A 26,107-nucleotide genomic window follows, 5' to 3' on the forward strand; every position below is an offset into this window, starting at 1 on the left:
AAATTTCGACACCCTACACTCGGTTCCCTCCTCCAGATCATCTATATAAATGGTAAATAGCTGAGGCCCCAGCACCGACCCCTGGGGCACCCCACTAGTCACCATCCGCCAATCCGAATAGCACCCATTGACCCCCACTCTCTGCCTCCTATTTGACAACCAATCCTCTATCCACGCTAACACCCTACCCCCAACTCCATGTCCCCTGACCTTCTGCAATAACCCCTTGTGAGGTACCTTGTCAAACGCCTTCTGAAAATCCAGAAAGACCACATCCACCGGCTCTCCTCTATCCACTGCCCTAGACACATCCTCATAGAACTCCAGTAAATTTAATATAGTACTGTATACTAATACATGTGACAATAATAAATAAAACTAAATCAAATCAAGCAACCTTCCTGCATCTACCCTGTGTAGTCTTGTTAGTTCTTTTTAGGTTTCCATGAGATCCCGCCTCATTCTTCTGAACTCCAGCGAATATAATCCCAACTGACTCAATCTCTCCTCATACATCAGTCCTGCCATCACAGGAGTCAGGCTGGTAAACCTTTGCTGCACTCCCTCTGTGGCAAGAACATCCTTCCTCAGAAATGGAGACCAAAACGGCGCACAATATTCCAGGTGTGCCCTCAACAAAGCTCTGTGTAATTACAGCAAGACATCCCTGCTCCTGTACTCAAATTCTCTCTCTATGAAGGCCAACATACCATTTGCCTTCCTTACTGCCTGCTACACCTAGAACTTAAAAACGAGGAGCAAGTGTAGGACATCTGGCCCTTCGAGCCTGATCTGCCATTCAGTAAGATCAACGCTGATCTTTTCATGGACTCAACTCCACTTATCCGTCTGCCCACCATAACCCTTAATTCTTTCATTATTCAAAAATTTATCTATCCTTGCCTTAAAAATATTTAATGAGATAGTCTCAACTGCTTCACCGGACAGGGAATTCCACAGGTTCCTGTATGCTTACCTTCCGTGACTGGTGTATGAGGACATCCAAATCTCATTACAAAGTCCTGTCTCTCGGTTTATAGCAATCCAGATAATAATCTGCCTTCCTGGTTTTTGTGGCCAAAGTGGATAACTTCATATTTATCCACATTATACTGCATCCTCACTGCATTTGCCCATTCACTTAAGATGTGCAAATTGCATCAAAGTATCTCTGCATCCTCCTCATAACTCACCCTCCCACTCAGCTTTCTGTCATATGAAAATTTGAAAATATTAAATTTAATCCCCTCATCTAAACCTTTAACATATATTGTGAATGGCTGGGATTGAAGCACTAATCCCTACAGTGCCCCATTAGTCACTGCCTGCCATTCAGAAAAAGACCTGTTTATTCCTGCTCATTGTTTCCTGCCTGCCATCCAGTTTTCTATCCATCACAATACACCACCCCAATTCCATGCCCTTTAATTTTACATGGGACATTGTCGAAAGTCTTCTGAAAATCCAAATAAACCACACCCACTGGCTCCCCCTCATCAACTCTGCTAGTTACATCCTTGAAGAATTCTGGTAGATTTATCAGGCATGATTTCCCTTTTCTAAATCCATGTTGATTGTGTCCAATCCTGCCACTGTTTGCCAAGTGCTCTGCTAAGATATCTTTTATAATGGACTCGAGCATTTTCCCCACTACCAATGTCAGGCTTACCCGTGGTCTATAATTCCCTATTATCTCTACCTCCCATTTTAAATAGTGGGGTTACATTAGCTACCTGCCACTTTTAGGAACTGTTCCAGAGTGTACAGAATCCTGGAAGATAACCACCAATGCATCCATTATTTCTTGGGACACTTATTTAAGTATCTGGGATGTCGATTGTCAGGCCCTGGGGATTTATTGGCCTTCAGTGCCATCAATTTCTCCAACATCATTTCCATACTAATACTGATTTCCTTCAATTCCTTCCTCTCACAAAACCCAATGTGATGAAACCATGCCTTTAAGAAATGTATTTTAATTATGTTTCTCTACAGGATGTATCGAGCAATCCTTGGCATTTTGTCAGAGCTGTTTTGTCTGCAGCTGGTCTCTTCCGTTGTTACTGAAGCAGTATCATTGATGTCATGTTTGTTTTAATCTGAATTACTGCAGTGTTCTGTTTTAGTCTTCCACTGGGATTGCAGAGTAGAGTTTGACTGGGATAACTGACAGGTCAGGCCACATGACTGGGGACAGTGATGTTTTTACAGAGAATTCCAGCTTAGTTTGTGGGATGCTGTTTTGGAAGCTGCAGAGAGAGACTTAGCCTTTCCTGTCTCTTAAATCTGAAGACTGGAAGCTGGTAGAGACTAGGTTTATTTCTCCGTGTTACTGTCTTGAGAATATATTCTTCTCTGAAAATGACTGTTTAGATATCTGTCTATAGGTATGAATAGCTGGAAATCTATTATCATGTGAGCATACTTGTTTTAGTGCTACCTAATTCCAAAAAAGGGTATATGTCTATGGGGTATTGCTTTTAAATTGGAACAACGGAGATAGCTTGCTGTTAAGAATTGTACAGTGTTGTGTTTGAGTCTGGGAATTATTAAAATATATGCTAATTACTTTTGTTATTATTCTAACTGTGTTCTTAAATAAACTTTGTTTGATGAACTCTTCCTGGTGCGTCACTTGATTCATACCTGGAGTGAAACACCTTATGCTCACCAATGCCAAAATCAAATGTAACACTTAGAGCCCGATTTTACCATCATGTTGCACCCATTTTCGGGCATGAAAATTTGGTAAAGTAGGACGTGAGGCATGTAGCGTGATCCACGCCTGCCTCCATGCTGGTTCCCCCTTTACCAAGGCCTGAAAAAGGCGATCAGAATCACGCCCGAAACAGGTACGATGTCCATTTAAATGTATTTTTCACATGCATTTAAATTGACTTAATGGGCTACACACCAACTTTACCAGTACTTGCCCCTTTACCACTGTGTTCACCCATCCAGAACCGGTGTGAAACAGACATGCTCCATATAAGTCCCATTTAGGCGTTCCATTTAGTGAGGAGGTAAGTGCCGAGAGTCCGACAACCCTCTGCTTGGGATGGGCGAGGGTTCTGCTACTACTCTGCCTGAGATCAGTGGCAGGGAAGGGGGCCCACTGCCAGTCTGCCTGAGATCAGTGGAAGGGACAGGGGCGTCCGCTGTCACTCTGCCTGAGATTAGTGAGAAGAGAAATGGGGTCCACAGCCACTCTGCTTGAGATCAGTGGAGGGGAAGGGGGTCTGCTGCCACTCCGCCTGAGGTCAAGGGAGGGGAAGGGGGGGTCTGCTGCCACTCTGCCTGAGATTGGTGTGGGGAAGAAGGGGCAAGGTGGATCATTCTGCCTGAGATTGGTGGGGGGATAAGGGGGTCAGTAATGTTGTGGGGATGGGGAAATTATCCAGCCCAGGAGGGATGTGGCAGGGCAGCAGCATTCTATCATTTTCTTTCTGCGCATGCATAGATGGAGGTGCCACTTGGAGCTGCACAGTTTTGGGTGTGTTAAGCCCTGCCCATGTTCATGCAGTGCGATTTGGAATCACTGATGCTTTTGTAGGCAGAGTGCATAAGGGGGCATTTGAGAATGGGTCTAAAAGTCAGATCTGAAACACTGCCAGTTTCAAGTCCGCCCAAAACTTAGAATCAAAATGGTAAAATAGGGCCCTTAGAATCTAGGCCAACTTCACAAAACACCTTGTAGTTTTCGGCAACACATCACTGCACTGCCATTTTTATTATTTAACGAATTAGATTTCAAGTTTAGAAATATCAGTCAACTGTTACCTGTAATTTATTTAGTTTGACTAGTTAAAAACTTAATGCCTCAAATCCATTCTCCCTCATTTGTTCCCTATCCCCTTACCTAACAAATTCCTGTTTATCTTAAAAATTTATGTTGATCCAGAATCTACAGCCTTTTAGGGGAATGTGTGCCAGATTTCCACTCACCTTGGTATGAAAAAGTTTTTGCTGATTCCAATCCTAAATGACCTAGCCATATTTTTAAAATTATTACATTATAATATGATGTGTAAAGCATACACAATGTAATCAAGCAAAAAATAGTTTTTGACATGGACATTATAACAATTCTTGGTAAAGTGAAAATAGAAACAGAAAATCCTGATGATCCTCTTTATACATCACTGCCAATAGATTGTGGGCTCACTCTGCTTTAAAGTAAATTCTGTCATTTAGTCACAATGTCAGGTTAGACAAAGACAATAACATCATTTTTGATCCCTCTGCTGATATAACCCCAGATGCCTTCATTGAACTCACTGGTATCGTTCCTGCCACTATCAGTAAGCCATGAGTTTGAGCCCTAGAGAGTTAACAGTGTGTGTGTCCTTATTTGATCAACTTCCCTGGCATTCTGTCTTTAACATTTATACCCAACCAACTCAGTTTCCCTCTCCACACGTTGCCGGACCTCCAGCATTTTGTTACCATCTTGTATTTGTAGCATCTGTAGTATCCTGTCTTATTGCTATTTGTTGTTTCTTGCTATATGCCATATGACTGCTGTGAGTCCCTACATTAATTTTTATATAGCTTAATTTCTGGGATATGGGCATCACCAACAAGGCAAGCATTTATTGGAATTATTTGCTAGGCCATTTCAAAGGGCAGTTAAGAATCAACCACATTTCCCTAGGTTTGGAGTCACATATAGACTAGCTGAGATAAGGATGGCAGATTTTCTTTTCCAGAAAGGACATTATTGAGCCAGATAGGTTTTTACAACTGTGGTAAGAATGAATAGTACTATTTTATTCCAGATTATTTAATTAACCTGAATTTAAATCCCACAAATTGCCAAAATGAGATTTTAACTAGTGTCTCGGATTATAGGCTTCTGGATTGCACTCTTTAATGTAATGACTGCCCTTCAAATGTCCTTCACTGACTGGGAAGTATTTTGGCAAAACCTGAGCTTGTAAAATGCCCTAAATAAATGCAAACTATTTTACATAGGATTCCCATTGAATATTTAGTGTTGATGAGAAGGTCAAACCTTCTGCCCTTCCTATTAATTCCAGCACATCTCTCCTTTAGCCAACTCTCCCTTTGCAGTCACAAGGTACCAATATGTTATAGTATCTATAACTGTACAGTGTTTCATTGTTTTATATAATTTTAAACTTGGTGGGAAGAAAGGAAGATAGCCAAATACAGTTTATATCTAACATTTAAATGAATGTTTTGTGCAGGTGTTTTACACTTTATCGCTGGGGGAAACCAACCAACGATCACACAAACTACTGGTCAATCACTGGAAACACCTACAACTACACTTCTATAAAATTTTTTATTGAAATATTTTAGTACAGATTTTTCACATTAAAAAATACATCAAATGTCACGAAAATAAATTTTCATATAAACATAATAGCAGAGAAAAAGGAACAAACCATTTCCACAAGCTGAATTGAAAGTAATACCCACAAGAGGCTAAAAAATAACTGATTTGTTATAACAGTTTTCAGAAAAGCTCCAATTGTTAGCTGGAATGTATTCTTCTATAAGCGTTTCACACTCAGAATGTAGGAGTCACTGGAGAGGCCTGCATTTTATAACCATTCGTTCTGAGCAGATGGTAGTGGATCTGTTTCTTGAATTGAAATAAATCATTTCAGGGGGAGTTCAGCCACATTGGTACAATGGACCAGGTGGCCTCCTTCTGCACTGTAACAATTCTGACATTCACTGCAGGTCAGTAATCACAAGGGTGATAGGTGAAATCGATTCGGTGCCGGTTAGGATATGGATAGCAGAGATAATCTCAAGTTTATGCAGGGTACAATGTGTAGAATACTAGTCACAGATGTGTTGGAATAGTCAAGTCTGGAGTTGGCATAGATGAGGTTTCACCAGCAGATAATTGAGGCAGGTGCAGAGTTGGATGATGTTATGGAATTGGAAATAGGTGCTTTCCTGCTGATGATCCATATGTGATCAGAAGTTGATCTTGGAATCAAATAATAACATCAATGTTGTGAACAGTATGGTTTACTTTCAAACAGTTGCCAAAGGATTGGAGTTGATGTATAATAAACAGCGTTTGTGGTGAGGATCAAAGCTTTAGTCTTTCTAAAATATAGTTGGGAGAAAATTTCAGCTTATCCAATATTGGATGTCTGACAACTTAGAAACAGTGGAGGAGTTGAGAGAGGTGTGTTGAGATAGAACTGGAAGCTGTAATCATACAAGTGAAAACGGAGTGTTTGTATATAACGTCACCAAGGAACAGCATGTAGATGAGAAATAGAAAGGGCATCCAACGATAATCCTAGGAGATACCAAAGATAACAGGGTGGGAAGAGAAACTGGCAGCTTATTCTCTGGCTATAATAGGTAAGTTTGGAATCAGTCAAGTTGCAGCTCCACAAGTTGGAGGATGGAGGAAAATCATCACAGGAGGATAGTAGAGTAAACCATGTTATTGACTGTAGGCAGGTTAAGTAGATCAAGGAGGGAAAGTTTACCTTTGTCACAAATCACATAGGATGTACAAACAACAAAGAAAATTATAGCACAGGAACAGGCCCTTCGGCCCTCCAAGCCTGTACCAACCATGCTACCTGACTGAACCAAAACCCTCTACCCTTCTGGGACCGCATCCCTCTATTCACATATTTGTTAAGATGCCCCTTAAAAGTCACTATTAGACTTTGTGATTTTGATGTCATTTGTGACTTTGATAAGGTACTGTGGCAGGGCAGAAATCCGAATGGAGAGATTCAAATGTGGAGTTCCAGGAAAGATTGGGAAAGATTTGGCAGCTGACAATGTTCAGTAAAAGGAAAGGAAAGAGGTTGGATATGAAGTATAATTTGCAAGGATGAAGGGTTCTCAGTGGGAGGGGTGATGATGGTGGATTTGAAAAAGAGGGTCAAAATCTGTAGCAAGAGAACAGTGAACAATATCAGCTAATGTGGGAGTCAGAAAAGAAAGTTGGGTAGTCTACAGTTTAGTCAGAAGAAGGTCAAAGGAACCAAGGGCCAGCGGTCTCATGGACAAGATGAGCTCAGAAAAAGCATAAGGGAGATAGAGAAACCAGAGAAGGCTGAGAGTTCAGGGCTAAGGAAAAGGACAGAAGCAACAGAGACAGCCAATTGAATCACAAAGCGGAAGATTTTCAGTACAATCTGGACAACATCCTTGAAACCGTTGAAAACATCTTTTACATTAAATTTCACCCTGGTGAGAAGAACCCCAATCCTTTTTAATACTGGAGATCATTGAGTAGTCAAAACACTAGAGCTGGTCATTTGGTACAGGTCAACAGAGATAGCTTGTGGTGGAATCCCCAAAACTGTCTTCATTCTTACAATGTAAACCTCGAGTCTTTCTGCTCCTTCCCTAGGTTCTCTCCTTATGGTTGTGAGAGTGCCCTAGCGAGTCTGTTCCAGAACCATGCTTTGGTGCTTGGATTTGTGTAATCACAGATTGTGATGTGTCGGAGAATGCTGGGAAATTTCCTCTTGATTTGCTTGTATTTGACGGGGATCAGACGCTTGTCTCGGGCACCTGTTAGATCAGAAATCAGTACATCGGATTTAAAATTCCTTACTTCACATTTTTTCCCTCTTCTCCCTCCCCACTGACTTGGGGTATGATGCAGCACCAAAAACCCTGTGGTATCATTACTCTCAACAAACCATTTTTCACAGCATTGCCACCTATCCCAGTATAATTTCTCTCAAATCCCTGAATATTTTCAAGATTTTCTTTAAGTGCTAATCTAATTTCCTCCCAAATATTTTTCCTTTGGTTTCAACGACATCAACCTGCATCTTGAAGAAACTGAAAAAAAATCTTGTTCTCCAACTTCCTTTTTAATTAATTAACTACTAGTTTTATTTGTGTATGTGAATCCAGGCAGCAATGTCAGTAGGTTATTCTAAAGTGAGTGGCATCTTAACCAACTCCAATCCAATCTTCACCAAATGTCTATCAATACTTAGCAATCAACTACCATTTCTTCCCCCCTTCTTTTTCGTACTCCTGTCATCTCTCTGATGGGCAGATCAGTCAAGACAGAACACAGAAAAGAAGCAAATTTTCAATTGGTTGTATAGCTAGTGCCACACCCTGCAGCACCACAAGAAGCCAAAGAGCTATGTTCCCCCTCTTCTCACCCACCAAACACCAGCTACTTGTGGGCCTCCTGAGGTTCAAATAGTGGCCATCAGAAAATGAGTCAAACCAGAGCTAAGGAAGATTCCTCCTTGTATTCTCATTTTGTCCTGATGAGTGGACACGTAGAAAGGAATTACTGGGACTTAACACCACACTGTGACAAAGTGGAGTCTGAAAGCTCAGTGATCATGGGTGAAAAATAACAAAACATTCTGTGGAATTACAGGCTGGGAAACATCACTGTTTCTAAGGCTGCATTTATTTATGTTCAGTAAGAAGTCTCACAACACCAGGTTAAAGTCCAACAGGTTTACTTGGCAGCACTAGCTTTCAGAGTCTCAGGCTCCTTCATCAGCTGAGTAAGGATTTGTGTTCTCAAACTGGTCATATACAGACACAAACTCAATTTACAAGATAATGATTGGAATGCGAATCTTTACAGGTAATCAAATCTTAAAGGTATAGACCATTTGAGTGGAGGGAAGGCCAAACACAGGTTAAAGAGGTGTGTATTGTCTCCATGATGCACAGATGCTAGCGTTGGACTGGGGTAAACACAGTAAGAAGTCTCACAACACCAGGTTAGATTCCAACCAGACCCTTCCACACATCTGATGAAGGAACACCATTTCCGAAAGCTTGTGAGATTACTATCAAATAAACTGGTTGGACTCTAACCTAGTGTTGTGGGACTTCTTGCTGTGTATTGTCTCCAGCCAGGACAGCTTCAACAGTAGGGGGAGCACTTCTTGCACATAAACTGATGCATTTTCAGAACCTTATACTTTGCTGACAGCAATGTCCCACGCAGCTGGCTGCATTTAAGGTGGCAAAGATCAAACAAAGATAGAAAACACATTATCCTGGCTCTCTTTTCCACTTTCCCCAGCTCATCTTGCTGATCCCATCCAATTTCCCTCACCAATAGCTCACTTGCCTCTGCTCTCTCCCACTTCTCTCACCACTTAGCCCTGCATCCTTCACCATTTCTCTCCTTGCTTCATTCCGCAGCCCCTCCCTGGTCCCTTCACTCTTCCACTCCCCAGTGTCCACTCCATTGTTTCTTCTCAAGTGGAAGGGCAGTGTTGAGGGAAGTGGTGAGGTAATTGTGAGGAAGTGGAGGGTAGGGAGAGAGGAAAGCCAGGTCGTACTAAAAAGAGCAGCAAGGAGGTTGGTGTGAGGGAACAGGCAGTGGCAGGGAGGTTTCAGTAAGTGAATGGCACACCATAGTGAAAGAAACACTTGGCAAAACTACACATGCTGCCAGAAGACTGAGTGGGGGCCAATTTTCTGATTTCTTTTTCCTGTTTGACAGTAGCAGGAGTGAGCAGCAAGAGTGAGAGTTATAAAAGCTATAAAACTGATCAGGATCATATTAAAGAGAAAAAGAGAGAAACCTAAAGGGTGAAAGCAACAGACCATGTAGGATGAAAAAACAGGGTGAAAATTATGTGAAGCATCAACACATGCAAACCAAATACATTAAGAGTAGATGATTGTGTATAATACATGCTATTTTACCTGGACTAAGACTCAGAGCAAACTTTGTTTGAAAGTCACAATCATCACTGACCAAATAGTCATCGGAGATTATCGCCACCATCCTTTTACACCTGCCATTAAAAACGAAAACAGAGAATTCATATGATTCAAATCAAACAGTTGGCAATTTATCTAATTCTGCTATAATGTTTTAATGATTGCCTTTGACCTTTCCTGTCTGGTTATGTAGATTTCAGTTCAGAAGAAGTTTTCTTACAAATATGTGTCCAATGCATAAAAATCATTTGCTGACACAAGGATACAAAGTATTGAGGGAAGTGGCGAGGTAATTGTAAGAAAGTGGGGGTACGGGGAGAGGGAAGCCAACGGACACAAGGATACAAAGTGCAGGAGTCTGAGAACCAAATGTAATTGCCAAGTGAGAAGTCTTAGCAAGATACGCTTGGAATTGAAAATAAAAGCATTGTCTTGCTTCCAAATCTCGATCACCATTGCGGAGCACATTTGGCTTATTCTAACTCATCATTCCAGAGTGGACCTATTGTCCCTTCACTTAACCTTGGCATTGTGTCTGCTCATGGCTTCCCCCTCAGTCAGGGACTAATGGGTGGGAGATCCGAGCTTGAAAATGCTCCATGTTTGCCAGTGATGTGTTTTATTGACTAATGGAATGTACTCACCTGGGGTATAAGAACATAAGAACATAAGAAATAGGAGCAGGAGTAGGCCATCTGGCCCTTCGAGCCTGCCCCGCCATTCAATAAGATCATGGCTGATCTGTCGTGGCTCAGTTCCACTTTCCCGCCCTCTCCCCATAACCCTTAATCCCCTCTCTTATCAAAAACCCATCAACCCGCTTCTTAAAAATATTTAGCGAGGCAGCCTCCACCACTTCAACGGGCAGAGAATTCCAGAGATTCACCACCCTTTGAGTGAAGAAGTTCCTCCTCAACTCCGTTCTGAACCTCCCCCCCTTTATCTTGAGGCTGTGCCCCCTAGTCCTACTGTCTTTTTTCAGCGGGAAGAGTCTTTCCACCTCTATCCTATCCATCCCATTCATCATCTTATACGTCTCAATGAGATCTCCCCTCATTCTTCTAAACTCTAACGAGTACAAGCCTAGTTTATTCAGCCTCTCCTCATAGCTCAACCCCCTCAACTCCGGTATCAGCCTAGTAAACCTCCTCTGCACTCCCTCCAAGGCCAAAATATCCTTGCGCAGGTGCGGCGCCCAAAACTGCACACAGTACTCCAGCTGCGGCCTCACCAATGCCCTATACAGCTGCAGCAAGACCTCCCTACTTTTATATTCAATCCCCCTCGCTATGAAGGCCAGCATCCCATTCGCCTTCCTGACCACCTGCTGCACCTGCAGGCTGGGTTTTTGCGACTCATGCACAAGGACCCCGAGGTCCCTCTGCACCGTCGCCTGCTGCAGTTTTTCGCCACGTAAGTAATAGTCCTTCCTACCATTCTTCCTACCAAAGTGGACCACCTCACACTTGCCAACATTAAATTCCATTTGCCATTTCCTGGCCCATTCGCCCAGCCTATCTAGATCCTTCTGCAGACTCTCCACACCCTCCGCACAATTTGCCTTTCCCCCAATCTTGGTGTCATCAGCAAATTTCGACACCCTACACTCAGTTCCCTCCTCCAGATCATCTATATAAATGGTAAATAGCTGAGGCCCCAGCACCGACCCCTGGGGCACCCCACTAGTCACCAACCGCCAATCCGAATAGCACCCATTGACCCCCACTCTCTGCCTCCTATTTGACAACCAATCCTCTATCCACGCTAACACCCTACCCCCAACTCCATGTCCTCTGACCTTCTGCAGTAACCTCTTGTGAGGTACCTTATCAAACGCCTTCTGAAAATCCAGAAAGACCACATCCACCGGCTCTCCTCTATCCACCGCCCTAGACACATCCTCATAGAACTCCAGTAAATTTGTCAGACACGACTTCCCTTTAATGAAACCGTGTTGCGTCTGCCCTATCAAGCAATTCCCTTCAAGATGCCTCGCAATTTCCTCCTTAATGACGGATTCTAACATTTTACCTACCACAGACGTTAAACTAACCGGCCTGTAATTCCCCGCCTTTTGCCTGGCACCCTTCTTAAACAACGGCGTAACATTAGCCGTTTTCCAATCCTCCGGCACTTCCCCGGAATCCAGCGACGTCTGGAAAATAACCACCAAGGCATCCACTATCACCTCCGCCATTTCTTTCAGAACCCTCGGATGCATTCCATCCGGTCCTGGGGACTTGTCCACAATCAGCCCCTCCAGTCTGTCGCGCACCACCTCTCTAGTAACAGTAATGTCATTAAGACCCTCCAGTCCTACCACCTTTCCATCGCTAACACCCGGCAAATTATTCACGTCCTCCTCCGTGAAGACAGAAACAAAAAAGTTATTCAAGACCTTAGCCATATCCCCATCCCCTACCACTAGGTCCCCTTTCTCATCCGCTAAGGGACCAACGTTCACCCTAGCCAGCCTCTTCCTTTTTATATATTTATAAAAACTCTTGCTATCCTTTTTTATATTAAGTGCTAGCCCAGCTTCATAGCTTCTTCTACCCTCCTTTATCAACTTTTTTGTCAATCTTTGTTGACATTTAAACCTTTCCCAATCCTCTTCTCGCCCACTGCTCTTAGCTACTCTAAATTCCTCCGCTTTTAATTTAACACTTTCCTTCACCTCCTTCGTTATCCACGGCTTATTACCTCTCTTCCTACTGTCCTTTTTAACCATCGGAATAAATTTCTGCTGAGCACCAAGAAAGATCTCCTTAAAGATCCTCCACTGCTCCTCAGCAGACCTACCTTCCAACGCGCTCCCCCAGTCCACATTCGCCAATTCTTCTCTCATCCTACCATACTCCCCTCTATTCAAACAAAGGACACGTGTCCGGGAACCCACTTTCTCCTCCTCCATCTGCAACAGAAACTCCACCATACAATGATCACTCTCTCCAAGAGGATCCTTCACCTCAAGGTCCCTAATTCTACCCGCCTCATTACATAGCACCAGATCCAAGATAGCTCGCTCCCTCGTCGGCTCCAACACACACTGTTCCAGGAAACTATCCCGGCAGCATTCCAAGAACTCCTCCTCGAGCCCACCTCGTCCAACATGGGTCGACCAATCAATATGCAGATTGAAATCCCCCATAACTACTGCCGTCCCATTCCTGCACGCCGCACTTATTTGCGCGTTAACAGCCCGCCCCACCTCCAGATCATTATTCGGGGGCCTATAGACGACACCCACCAGCGTCTTCCTCCCTTTGCTGTTCCTAATCTCCACCCACAACGATTCCACTTTCTGCTCTTTGGCTCCGATATCATCCCTTGCTACCACCTTGATGCTGTCCTTAATCAGCAGAGCTACGCCACCCCCTCTTTCCTCCTGCCTATCCTTCCTAAACACTTGATAGCCCTGTACATTCATCTCCCAGTCCCTGTCACCTTGCAGCCACGTCTCTGTAATGGCCACCAGATCGTATCCATTTGTGTCGATCTGCGCCACCAGCTCATCCACTTTATTCCGAATGCTTCGTGCATTCAGATAAAGCGCTTTCATCCCAGCCTTCTTCTGGACCCTATTTGCCGTAACGCCACCACTTGGGACATCCTCAGCCTCTTCCCTTACCTGTACCCTATCCTTAACTGTAGACCTCCTAACATCACCTACCCTCGCACCCTCCCCCCCCCTAATTAGTTTAAAGCCCTGTCTACAGTCCTCTTTACTCGATTCGCCAGCACTCTGGTCCCAGCACGATTCAGACCAACCCCATCCCGCCCGAACAAGTCCCACCTACCCCAATACTGGTGCCAATGCCCCATAAATTCGATCCCATTCCTCCCACACCAATCTCTGAGCCACCCATTCACTTCCTTTATCCTGTCAACCCTACGCCCGTCTGCACTCGGTTCAGGCAGTAGCCCAGAGAAGACCACCTTGTCGGTTCTACTTTTTAATTCCATTCCCAGCTTCTCATACTCCCTCCCCAGATCCTCAGTCCGCACTTTGCCTACGTCGCTGGCACCCACATGTACCACCACAACTGGGTTCTCACCCTCCCACTCCAGATTCCTCTGCAGCCCAGCTGCGACATCCTGTACCCGAGCACCAGGCAGACAACACACCCTTCTGTGCACTTTGTCATTGTGACAAAGGACAGTGTCAATACCCTTCACCCCACTATCTCCAATCACTACTACGTTCCTTTTCCCCTTCTCTTTGCCTATGCCCTGCTGCATCACTGTACCGTGTGCAGTTTGCTCACCAACCTCACCTGCCTCGTCCTCTTCCAGAGTGGAAGCAAGAACCTCAAACCTGTTATGCAGATTAAGAGGCTGAGGCCTCCGCTCCTCACCCCCCTTCCTCCTCCCAGCAGCCCCCTTTTGTTCCTGACCCTTAGATTTAGACAGTCTAGGGGGGGTGGATGTCACTTGCACCCCATTGACAATGACACCCTCTCTCCCCCTGATGAGCCTCAGTGTCTGTAGCTCAGAGGCCAGCTCATCCACCTTGAGCTGGAGCTCCTCCAGCAACCTGCACTTACTGCAGACATGGCCACTGGGAAGGACCCTGGGGTCCACCAGTTCCCACATCATACAGGAACCGCACATCACATGCCCCTCCATTATTCAATATAATTTGTTGTGGGAAAAAATTTTTTCCTTGTTTTTTGCTGTAGTAGTTTTGAAAAAAAAAATTTTTTTTTTTTTCCCTTGTTCTTTCCACCTGGCCTTTTTACCTTCCAGCCCTTTTTGATATTAAGCCCTAATAGCTCACTCTGCTTCCCTCTCACTCCGCTGCCCGCTCCGACGCTGCCCGCTATCTACACCAGGCCTCCTTTTAAACTTGGCGCTGATTTAAAGCTGATGGGCCACAACTGCCTGATAATCACTCCCTCACAATTCTTAAAGCAGTAAATACAATAAGTAAATGCTTTAAACAGTTCTACAAAGAACAAAGTGCTTTAAACTTATTTTAAACAGGTTTTTAACAGGTAAAGTCTTAGCTTTCTCTCTGATGCTCCTTCCTCGTCTGCTCCAGCAAACAATGTAAGGCTTCACCGTGTGGACACTTGATAATTAAAGCTGATGGGCCACAACTGCCTGATAATCACTCCCTCACAATTCTTAAAGCAGTAAATACAATAAGTAAATGCTTTAAACAGTTCTACAAAGAACAAAGTGCTTTAAACTTATTTTAAACAGGTTTTTAACAGGTAAAGTCTTAGCTTTCTCTCTGATGCTCCTTCCTCGTCTGCTCCAGCAAACAATGTATGAGAAGTATGAAATTCATTTCTCTAATCATATGGCAATTTATTGGGAACAGGAGTTAACAAAACCAACAGGCATGAGGAATCTTCGAAATGCACCCAGAAATTTGCTGTTTCCAAACCCTGCCCAAACCATTTCCGCATACCTTTTCTCAATAAGCTCGCTGGAGATGGTCCAAACACATGACCCTGGCAGCACATCTCGATCAAATACACACAGTTTCAGTTTGCACTCCGACTGCTCGAGCTGCTTTATCATCTCATGAACAAACTCAATGTCGGCTTGACAATAACAAATGAAGGCATCAAACAACTCAGGTGTAGCTCCTGCAAGACAGAGAGCATTTATTAATCCAATCATTCCCAATTTGTTCCAACACTGTGGTTTTCCTTGCCTCAGGTATGGATTTATTATAAACCAATTAATAGACACCAGTAAATGTTATGTCATTCCAAGTACACGAATAGTTAAAGGGAAATGAGACAAATCTCATCTAATAATTCCTGCATTCTTATGACTCCATATATTGAGAGGTAGACTCAGTCTTTAAATGTTACTCCTGTTCTAATGTTAACCTGACACACTCCTGCTTTCTAATTTTAAAATTGCTGCAATTGTTCTTCTTTAATTAATCCTCATGTTGGTAATACAGAGGGTGGCTGCTGGTGAAAGTCCTTTTTAATGAGAGTGAAATTGCAGCCTGGAGTTCAAGACCAGAAAGTTGACTCTCTAACCTGTGTGCCTTTTGTATAGCTTACATAGTATATTACATACACCCATAGCCTGTCGTTGTAAGTCAGCTGCATTGCATATTTAAAAGTTGGACCAGTTGTTCTTGTAGTCTAGTCTTCAGTTGGGCTTGGTTAAGGTGATCCCAATTGTTAGGGCCGCACAATCTTTGCCTGTCCTTGGACGGGCCAAGTTTGGGGTTCTTACTAATTTCTAACTAGATGATTGCACAATGGTAGTTGACCTTCTATTTCAAGTTCAGCATTGAAGCCCTATTCCAATTCTTTCTTTGAGAACTCTCATCTTATTCATGCCAGTTAGTGAGTGGATAGGTGATGCTGGAATTACTTCCCACGAGAAGGAGAAAGTGGATTTGGAGCATCGTCCCCTCTAATTTTTTGTTGCATGTGGCACATTCACTTGAGTGCATGGGCTATTTAAAATTTTTGGCACAGCTTCACAGGTGGTAAATTAGAGGGGCCGACTTGTGCGCGACCCGCACAGGGACCGGATTGCTCTTCAAGGGCACACGGATTGGGAATAAGCGAAGTATGGTCGTACCTCGCCAAATTAGAGGCTATGACCAAAAATTAAAGGAAAACTATCTTAAATATTATTTACAACCTAAGTAAGTGAATGTTAAATGAAATTTGTCAGACTGTAACGTGTTTCTGTAACGTGTAACGTGATCTCTGTAACGTGTTTACACTGTGCTCCCCTTGTCAGGCCTTAAATTCCACCTTTTCATAGAACTGTGGAAATCAGTCTTCCTGCTCATTCAAAAAAATCAGGCTGTTCTCACACAATTTTACACACTTCCAGGTCGAGTACATTCTTGAGCTTTATATGTTAAATTCTGGCTTATGTTTGCAATTCAGGAGGATAAGCCATCATTATTCATAACGTACCATCACTGGTCAAATATAACATTCATAATATTTAGTTTCTGGTTAGGATAGGGTCACAAGGGTTTTGGGCCAGAGGGATTTGCAGGAATCAGGACTTCAGATCTCAGAAATCAAGTGGAATCAAGATCAATAATACTTTTTACAAGATTCTAATTTTAAGCTATTTTTAAAAATTGGTCCTGATTCTCAGTTTCCTGTAACTTGATTTCATAAATAAAGAGATGGGGAGGGTAGTCTTCCTTATGACTGATAATTGAGGCTACTTCATTATATTATAGACAAATAAAATGAAATTTTGTTCTGATTACCTGTGGGGTCATCTCTTATTGTAATTCCTGCTGAAGCTGAGGCCTTGGACTCACTGCTATCCACCGATGGCACTTGAAGTGGTTTGTTGAGGTATTGTCTACAATCCTTTTCTGAGAAAGAATGGGTACAGATTATAACATTTCAACATTTTTAAATTCTTTATTTAACCTTACAATTGGGTCTTAGAATCAGAAAGTTATTCAGCTTGCCATGTCCATGTCAACTCGACAAGAGCTACTCAGTTAGTCACACTCTCACCATTTCCCCCAAACCCTGCAAAGTTTTTCTCTTCAGATAATCATGCAATTTTCTTTCAAAATCCATGATTGAGTCACACTATCAGGTAGTACACTCCAGATTCCTGCGTGAAAAAGTGGATCCATGGTTAAATAAAAAACGTTAATTCCCTGTTTTCTCTCTCTCTCCTTTCTTAATTGGTGGGGTTACATTTGCAATCTTCCAAACTGCAGGAACTGTTCCAGAATCTATAAAATTTTGGAAGATGACCACGAATACATTCAGCACCTCTACAGCCACTACGTTCAACACTGGTATATAGATCATTAGGTCAGGAGTTTTATCAACTTTTAGTCCATTAATTTCTCCAGTGCTACTTTTTTTACTAATACTAATTTCTTTCAGGTCCTCAATCTTTCCAGTCCTTGGTTCTCTAATATTTCAAGAAGGTTTTTTGTATCTCCCTCTGTGAAGCCAGACACACAGTATTTGTTTAGTCTCTCTGCCTTCTTCTTATTCCTCATTACAAATTCTCCAGTCTCTTCCTTTAATTCCCTGCAATTAACCTTACGTGACTTTGCTTTTTTTTGTATTATAATACACATAGAAGATTTGACAGTCTATTTTTTATATTTCTTGCTAGGTAACTTTCGTATTCTATTTCCTCTTGTTTTATCAGTTTCTTGGTTCTTTTTGCAGAATTCTAAAATTCCCCCAACCCCCATGCTTACTACATTTTTTCTGGCAACTTTATAAGCCTGTTCCTTTAATCTAACAAAATCCTTAACTTCTCTTGTTAACCTTCTCTTCCTTTTAGTTGATTCTTCCTAAATGTTGAATACCCTTCAACATTTAGTTCTCAAACCTGCAGCCACACCTCTCTAATGGCAATTAGGCCATATCTGTTTATTTCTATTTCTATTTTACTTCTATGTCAATTCAGCTACTGCATGCACTCGAGTGTCATTAACTCACTTCTTTTACTATTTTCACAGCTTCTAGCCTAACCTGTTGGCACAGGTTTGTATGCTCTGTTGCTTCCTGGCACATTTTGATCATCATTTCCCAAAATGCTAAGTTGCTCTCTTCAATTTTCCTCGCTTTTTAATTCATCACAACCTCTAAACGCAATCCCTCACCCCACTATTTAAAGCCCCCTCTGCTTCTCTAGTTATACAACCCATCAGAGCACTAATCCTAGCATGGTTCAGGTGTGGACTGTTCCAGTGGTACGGCTCGCACCTTCCACAATACTAGTGCTGGAGCCCGAGAAATCAAAACCCATTTCTCCCACACCAATCTTTATTCACCCTAAACCAGTTTGCTCATGGCTTAGGTAACTACCCAGAAATTATTATATTTGAGGACTTTCTTTTAATTTAGCCTCTAGCTGCACATAAGCTGCTTTGCATCAAACAGTTGCTAGGGAGAGCGATAGAATTCGTGACTGGGGAAAGGAATTTGTGGTACGGCTCAAGGGAATGGGCTCAGCCCTCCTCATATTTAATTGTGTCAAATTTTTGCTTATGTATTTAAGACAAGTTAGAGACAGTGGAGGGGCCTAGAGAGATATTGGTGAGGTTAAGCTGGATGTTGTTAGCAAATCTAGAACCACGTGATTAGCATGGCTCAGTTCTTTTTTTGATTGATTCATTTAGTAACTGTTCAAGGAGATGTGGAAATTTAATTTTAGTTGTTAATCGTTCCATCAGTAAGCCAATGTTGAGCCAGGTGCTTGTTGAGCATTTGCAAAACATTTAATTTTTAGCCTGTAACCTGCAGAATTCTGGTCCATGAAATGTTTGTTATTCCAGAACAACCTGTATAATCTTGTTTCTGACTTCCCATGTCTGTGGTCAATGTCCTGGAGGCAATACACAAAAACACGGAGTTGCATTTCATTGCAGTAATTAAATACACTATGTTCACACAATATCTAAGTGATATCAGTCATTTTTCTTGTTAATGCAGTCCAACACTATTTTCATACAATTCAGCTGTTGACCTATGAGGAACAAGTTTGAAGTTTCCATTTCCTTTTTGTGGTTTGAACAGTGGAGAGGTCATCAGACCATGAGAAGCAAGAGTGATACAAACATGTCTTTTGCTAGTCTCCTTCAATACACCACCCCATCACTTCACAATGATCAGTACAGTCATGGAAGAGTTCATCAACAGTGCTATCAAGCAGCACTTGCTTAGCAATAACCTGCTCAATTTGGGTCACTCAGCTCCTGACCTCATTACAACCTTGTATGGACAAAAGAATTGAATTTCAGAGATGAATTAAGAGTAACTTCTTTTCCCATCAAGACATCTTGTAGATAGTACACATTATTGCCATTGTTGGTAGAGAGGGTGAATATTTGTGGAAGGGATAAGAACATAAGAAATAGGAGCAGGAGTAGGCCATCTAGCCCTTCGAGCCTGCCCCGCCATTCAATAAGATCATGGCTGATCTGTTGTGGCTCAGTTCCACTTTCCCGCCCTCTCCCCATAACCCTTAATCCCCTCTCTTATCAAAAACCCATCAACCCGCTTCTTAAAAATATTTAGCGAGGCAACCTCCACCACTTCAACGGGCAGAGAATTCCAGAGATTCACCACCCTTTGAGTGAAGAAGTTCCTCCTCAACTCCGTTCTAAACCGCCTCCCCTTTATCTTGAGGCTGTGCCCCCTAGTCCTACTGTCTTTTTTGAGCGGGAAGAGTCTCTCCACCTCTATCCTATCCATCCCATTCATCATCTTATACGTCTCAATGAGATCTCCCCTCATTCTTCTAAACTCTAACGAGTACAAGCCTAGTTTATTCAGCCTCTCCTCATAGCTCAATCCCCTCAACTCCGGTATCAGCCTAGTAAACCTCCTCTGCACTCCCTCCAGGGCCAAAATATCCTTGCGCAGGTGCGGCGCCCAAAACTGCACACAGTACTCCAGCTGCGGCCTCACCAATGCCCTATACAGCTGCAGCAAGACCTCCCTACTTTTATATTCAATCCCCCTCGCTACGTGCAGACAGTAACCCAAGCCAATTGAACCTGGGCCCCTGGTGCTGTGAGGCAACAGTGTGAACCACGTGCCACCTGAGAATGTTGATAGTGGGGGATTGATCAAGTGAATGTCAACGAATGATGGTTAGATTTTATCTTGTTAGAGATGATCATAGCCTGGCACTTGTGTGGCGCGAATGTTTCTTGTCACTTGTCCACACCTTGCTGGATCACTTCAGTATCTGAGGAGTTGCAAGTGGTGCTGAACATCAGTGAACGTACCCACTTCTAACCTTATGATTGAAGGAAAGTCATTGATGAAGTATCTGAAGGTGACTGCCCTAGGATACAACCGCGATGAACTCCTGCAGTGATGTCCTGGAACTGAGATGTCTGATCTCCAACCACTTCACAATCATCTTCCTTTTTTTCAGGTATGACCCTAACCAGTGGAAGGTTTCCCCCTTATTCCCATCAACTCCAATTTTGCTAGGGCTCCTTGATGCTATGCTAGGTCAAATGCTGCCTTGAAGTGGAGTCATTCTCACCAATGGCATTCCGTTCCTCTTCTATTTGAACCAAGTATGTAATGAGGTCAGGAGCTAAGTGATTCTGGTAGAACACAAACTGAGCATCAGTAAACAGCTTATTGCTCAGCAAGTGCCGCTTGTTAACCCCTAAGGCCTGTATTCACTATGTTTTGAAGGTTGAGAGATCAGGGCTGGACAGACTAGATGCAGCGAGAATGTTTTCCCTGGTTGGGGAATCTAGAATATCTCAGGATATGGGGTAAACCATTTAGGGCTGAGATGAGGAAAACATTTTTATTCAAAGGAGTGAACCTATGGAATTCTCTACCAAGGCCAAGACACTAAATGTATTCAAGAAAGAAACAGATTTTTTTAACTTTCTAATGGCATCGAGGGGTTTGAAGCGAAGGTGGGAATATAAAATAAAGTTTATTTATTAGTCACAAGTAATGCTTACGTTAACATTGCAATGAAGTTACTGCAAAATTCCCCTAGTCGCCACACTCCAGTGCCTGTTCAGGTCAATGGATTTAACCAGCACGTCTTTCAGAATGTGGGAGGAAACCGGAGCACCCGGAGGAAACGGGGAGAAGGTACAAACTTCACACAGACAGTGAGCCAAGCTGGGAATCAAACCTGGGTCCATGGCGCTGTGAAGCAGCAGTGCTAACCACTGTGCTTTACGGCATCCAGATCAATGATCAGCCATAATCATGTTGAATGTCAGAGCAGGCATGAGTAGTCAAATGGTCTACTCCTGCTTGTAGTTGCCATCTTTCCATCACTTCACTAATGATTGTGAGTAGACTAATGGGACGGTAATTAATAAGGTTAGATTTGTCCTGTTTTTTGTGCACAGGACATACCTGAGCAATTTTCCACATTGCCGAGTAGATGCCAATGTTGCAACTGTACTGAAACAATTCGGCTAGGGGCACAGGTCTTCAGTACCATTGCTGCAATATTGTCAAGGCCCATGGCCTTTGCAGTATCTACCACTATTAGTCATTTCTTCATATTACATGGAGCGAATCAAATTGGATGAAGACTGATGTCTGTGATGCTGGGGACCTGTGAGGAGGCCAAGATTGATCATTGATGATAGAATTCTTCATCAAGTTTGAGTGACGTCGTTGGGTCCTGGATTGAAATGAAGGGAACTACGATGACATGAGGCATGAGTTGGCTATGATGGATTGGGGAACGTTACTTAAAGTGATGATGGTGGTTAGGCAATGGCAGTCACTCAAAGACTGCATGGGTGAACTGCAACAATTGTTCATTCCTGTCTGAACCAAAGTTAAAATGGAAAAGGTGACCAAACCATGGTTTACAAGGGAAATTAATATTAGATAGTATTAGATCTAAGCCACAGGCTTACAAATTGGACAGATAAAACACAGCAGACCTAAAGATCGCGAGCAGTTTAGAATTCAGCAAAGGAGGACAAAATAATTGTTAAAGATGGAGAAAATAGAGTACAAGAGTAAATTGGCAGGATTAAGAACATAAGAAAGAGGAGCAGGAGTAGGCCATCTAGCTCTTCGAGCCTGCCCCGCCATTCAATAAGATCATGGCTGATCTGAAGTGGATCAGTTCCACTTTCCTGCTTTCTCCCCATAACCCTTAATTCCCTTGTCTGTCAAAAACCTATCTACCCGTGACTTAAATATATTTAGCGAGGCAGCCTCCACCACTTCAACGGGCAGAGAATTCCAGTGATTCACCACCCTTTGAGTGAAGAAGTTCCTCCTCAACTCCATTCTAAACCGCCCCCCTTATCTTGAGGCTGTGCCCTCTGGTCCTGCTGTCCTTTCTGAGCGGGAAGAATCTCTCTACTTCTACCCTATCCATCCCTTTCATTATCTTGTAAGTCTCTATAAGATCCCCCCTCATCCTTGTAAACTCCAACGAGTACAGACCCAGTCTATTTAGTCTCGCTTCATAGTCCAACCCTCATCTCCAGTATCAGCCTAGTGAACCTCCTCTGCACTCCCTCCAAGGACAATATATCCTTGCGCAAGTGTGGCGACCAAAACTGCACACAGTACTCCAGCTGCGGCCTCACCAGTGCCCTGTACAGTTGCAAAAGTTTCTATAGGCATGTGGAGAAAAAAAAATTGGTGATGACAAATGGTAGGTGCTGTGCAGATGACACAAAGTTGGGTGGGAGAGTGAGCTGTGAGGAGGATGCAGGGATGCTTTAGTGCAATTTGGACAAGTGGCCAAATGTATCGCAGATGCAGTATAATGTGGATAAACGTGAGGTATTCCACTTTTGGTAGCAAAATCAGGAAGGAAGATTATTACCTGAATGGCTATAGATTGAGAGAGGGGAATGTGCAATGATGTACACCAGTTACTGAAAGTAAACATGCAGGTGCTACTTGCTGCTTATTTTGTTTGGCAAGCAAGTGGTAAGTTGTAAGTTGCAAATTGCAGCATCAGCAAGTTGACACCTTGTTTCTATGTATGCCTGGTGTTTCTCCTGGCATGTCCTCCTGCATTCTTCACTGAAACTGACTTGGTGGTAATGGTAGAGTGGGGTACATTTCGGGCCATAAGGTTACAGATTGTGGATGTGTACAATTTTGTTGCTGATGACCCAAAGCACCTCGTGGATGCCCAGTTTTGAGTTGTTCGATCTGTTTGAAGTCTATCCCATTTAGCAGCTGGTAGTACGCACAACATGAATACTTAACCTTGCTGCTGGTTAATTCGTGACTGACAGATGCCATTCACCATGACATTCAGTAATTCCATGTGGGCTACATTCTGTAAAAAGTCTGACAACATCAGGTTTTAGTCCAACCGATTTATTTGCTAGTAAACTCACTAGCTTTCGAGGGGATTCCCTCTTCTTCAGGTGAATTCCCTCTTCACCTGAGTTTACTATCAAATAAATCGGCTGGACTAAAACCTGGTGTTGTCAGACTTTTTACTTGTTTACCCCAGTCCAACGCCGGCATATCCACATCATGGCTACATTCTGGCCATCAGAATGTCATATACAGAGTTGGTTATACTGGAAGTGGCCACAGACTCTTGGGGAATGCAGGGAAAAGAGGGGAAGAAGGTACAATATGCAAGGGGAAAACAGTAAATGTGTAGGTAAAGATAAAATACTACAGATGCTGAAATCTGAAACAAAAACAGAAAATACTGGAAAATCTCAACAGTTCTGACAGTATTTGTGGAGAGACAATAGAGCCAACATTTTCAATCAGGATGACCCTTCGTCAGAGATATATAGATTTTTATTTGTGTCACAAATACGCTTACATTAACACTGTGATAAGGTTACTGTGAAAATCTCCTAGTCACCACACTCTGGAATTAAGAATCTACTGATAACCATGAAATCATTGTTGGAAAAAGCCATCTCGTTCATTTCTTTAGGGAATGAAATCTGCCATCCTCACAGGCAATCCCCCAATCATCACACTCTGGCACTGTTCAGGTACACTGAGGGATAATTTAGCCCGGCTAAAGCACCTAACCAGCCCGTCTTTTGGATTGTGGCAGGAAATTGGAGCACCTGGAGGAAACCTGTGCAGACACAGAGGGAACGTGTGAACTTCCCACAGATAGTGACTCAAGCAAGAAACTGAGCCCCTGGCACTGTGAGGCAGCAATACTAACCACTGTGCCACCCTGGGAGTGGGATGGGGAATGCAAACACCAGAGACTCACCAATATCTGGCATGAGGTCTTCAAGGATGTCATCACGTTCTATCTTCTGGAGTAGCTCCAGTAACCTGCCCACGGAAGAATTTTCCTTCACTTGCCAATCTTCCAGCAGCTTTCCAGTGGGGCTCTCGAACCTCTCGTAGTTCTTGATCTCCAGATAGTCAAAGCCCATCTCTTCGGCCAGCCCCGTCCAGTCCGCCGCCACCACACTCCTGGGATTGAGGAACAGAGCCAACTTCCTCCTCACCGCGAAGTTCAGAGCAATCAGGGGGCTGGAAAAGAAGTCAATGGTCCCCGGGGAATCGGCAGCCTCTCCAACTTTCTTCTCACCGCTTGCCATTCTGTGAGTGAAGTATCCGGGCAGGATTCTTTACAGAAATAGACAAGAATTACTATTCCAATCAAAAAAACACTTTGCCTTAAAAAGGTTCTCCAGTTCTCTCACCCCCCGCGTCTATCTACACCTCACAAGTTCACCAGAAATCTGGATTTTAATAAGCTCCAACATTTGTCATTGAACTTGCTTTTATCTCCCACAACTTCACCGAGAAACGCAAAGCCCACATTTGCGTGAATGTCGTCCCGAACTTCATCCAGATAGAAATTGCACCCAAATCTGCTTTTAGTTTGGTCACCGTTAAAAAAAGAAAACGTACCAAAAATTATACCGTTCTTTTGGGACTCTTCAGAAGTTAATTAAATTGTGGCAGGAAACTAGGATTCGATAAAACTCTTTTCATTTCCTTACACTGCTGCCATCTCGGGGAAGTGACGAGCTTGTAGCTGACTTGAAGCCGCTCTTATGGGAGGAGCACCTAAGTATCGTTTCCGTGTTGAGCAATTCTTCCATTATTTGCCTAGTTTTGTTTACTGACTAGAGTGTGTGTGGTACTGATCACTCAGAGCCTCTTGCGCTTTAGCAGCGTCACACTGGATTCAACATCCAATTCTTTCTCTCTCCACAGATGCTGCTAGATCTGTTGAGCTTTTCCAACACTTCTTAAAAATGTTAGATTCCCAACATCTGCAGTATTTTGTTTTTACTCTATTCACAAGTGGGTCAGTGAGATCAATAAATTTCTCTTCAATAAGAGTATCAAAAGATTGCTTACAATTCATGCTTGTATGGGTCACGGGGGGTCACTAGTAAATCCAGCACCTATTACGCAAAAGTTACGCTCCATTAGAGTAACTCAGGACTAGAGGGCACAGCCTCAAGATAAGGGGGGGGGGTGCAGTTTAGAACAGAGTTGAGGAGGAACTTCTTCACTCAAAGGGTGGTGAATCTCTGAAATTCTCTGCCCGTTGATGTGGTGGAGGCTACCTTGCTAAATATATTTAAGACGCGGGTAGATAGGTTTTTGGAAGGCAAGGGGATTAAGAGTTATGGGGAGAAAGCGGGAAAGTGGAACTGAGCCACTTCAGATCAGCCATGACCTTATTGAATGGCAGGGCAGGCTCGAAGGGCTAGATGGCCTACTCCTGCTCCTATTTCTTATGTTCTTACATTCTTGAGATATGAGCCACCTTCTCCAACAACTGTCCCTTTACCTCCTCTGGATACAAGGCCAGAAAATACTTGCAGCCAGTCCCCACAACACAGGGAGTGGAGAGAATGGGGATGTTATACTGATCTCCCTGTGGATTGACCATATCCATTTTTCAAGATGATGCTAAAGCATAGTGAATCTTTGCAAGCTTTGCATGGTTTGATTTGTATGGATAGCATGCAAAACAATACTTTTCTCTGTATCTTGGT

The 26,107-nt window shown here is 43.1% G+C and overlaps 1 protein-coding gene across 2 annotated transcripts; it reads right to left on the bottom strand.

Annotated features, from left to right (window-relative positions):
* Positions 1-5,294: 5,294 nt before the first annotated feature.
* On the bottom strand, positions 5,295-25,112 carry myd88 (MYD88 innate immune signal transduction adaptor). 2 transcript variants are annotated; one of them, XM_080194539.1, is made up of 6 exons: positions 25,017-25,112; positions 24,352-24,716; positions 16,901-17,011; positions 15,101-15,281; positions 9,664-9,755; positions 5,295-7,530 (listed from the first exon to the last, which is right to left on the bottom strand). In XM_080194539.1, the coding sequence occupies exons 2-6, from the start codon at positions 24,686-24,688 to the stop codon at positions 7,376-7,378; spliced, it is 876 nt and encodes a 291-aa protein (XP_080050665.1). In that variant the 5' UTR covers positions 24,689-24,716; positions 25,017-25,112; the 3' UTR covers positions 5,295-7,375. The 2 variants fall into 2 exon arrangements, with proteins under 2 accessions (XP_080050665.1, XP_080050664.1); XM_080194538.1 differs by having other exon boundaries at positions 25,005-25,112.
* Positions 25,113-26,107: the final 995 nt, after the last annotated feature.

The sequence above is a fragment of the Carcharhinus amblyrhynchos genome, chromosome 8 (genome assembly GCF_965287045.1).
Source record: "Carcharhinus amblyrhynchos chromosome 8, sCarAmb.v2.hapA, whole genome shotgun sequence".
Classification (NCBI taxonomy): domain Eukaryota; kingdom Metazoa; phylum Chordata; class Chondrichthyes; order Carcharhiniformes; family Carcharhinidae; genus Carcharhinus; species Carcharhinus amblyrhynchos.

What these genes read in the sequence shown, in the direction of transcription:
- myd88 (XM_080194539.1), bottom strand. Translation starts at nt 24,688, where the DNA reads ATGGCAAGCGGTGAGAAGAAAGTTGGAGAGGCTGCCGATTCCCCGGGG. An exon ending in AGACCTCATGCCAGATATTG is followed by an intron (nt 17,012 to 24,351) that starts GTGAGTCTCTGG and finishes ATTCTTTCTCAG; the next exon opens with AAAAGGATTGTAGACAATAC. An exon ending in TGCTCTGAGTCTTAGTCCAG is followed by an intron (nt 7,531 to 9,663) that starts GTAAAATAGCAT and finishes CTGATCTAACAG; the next exon opens with GTGCCCGAGACAAGCGTCTG.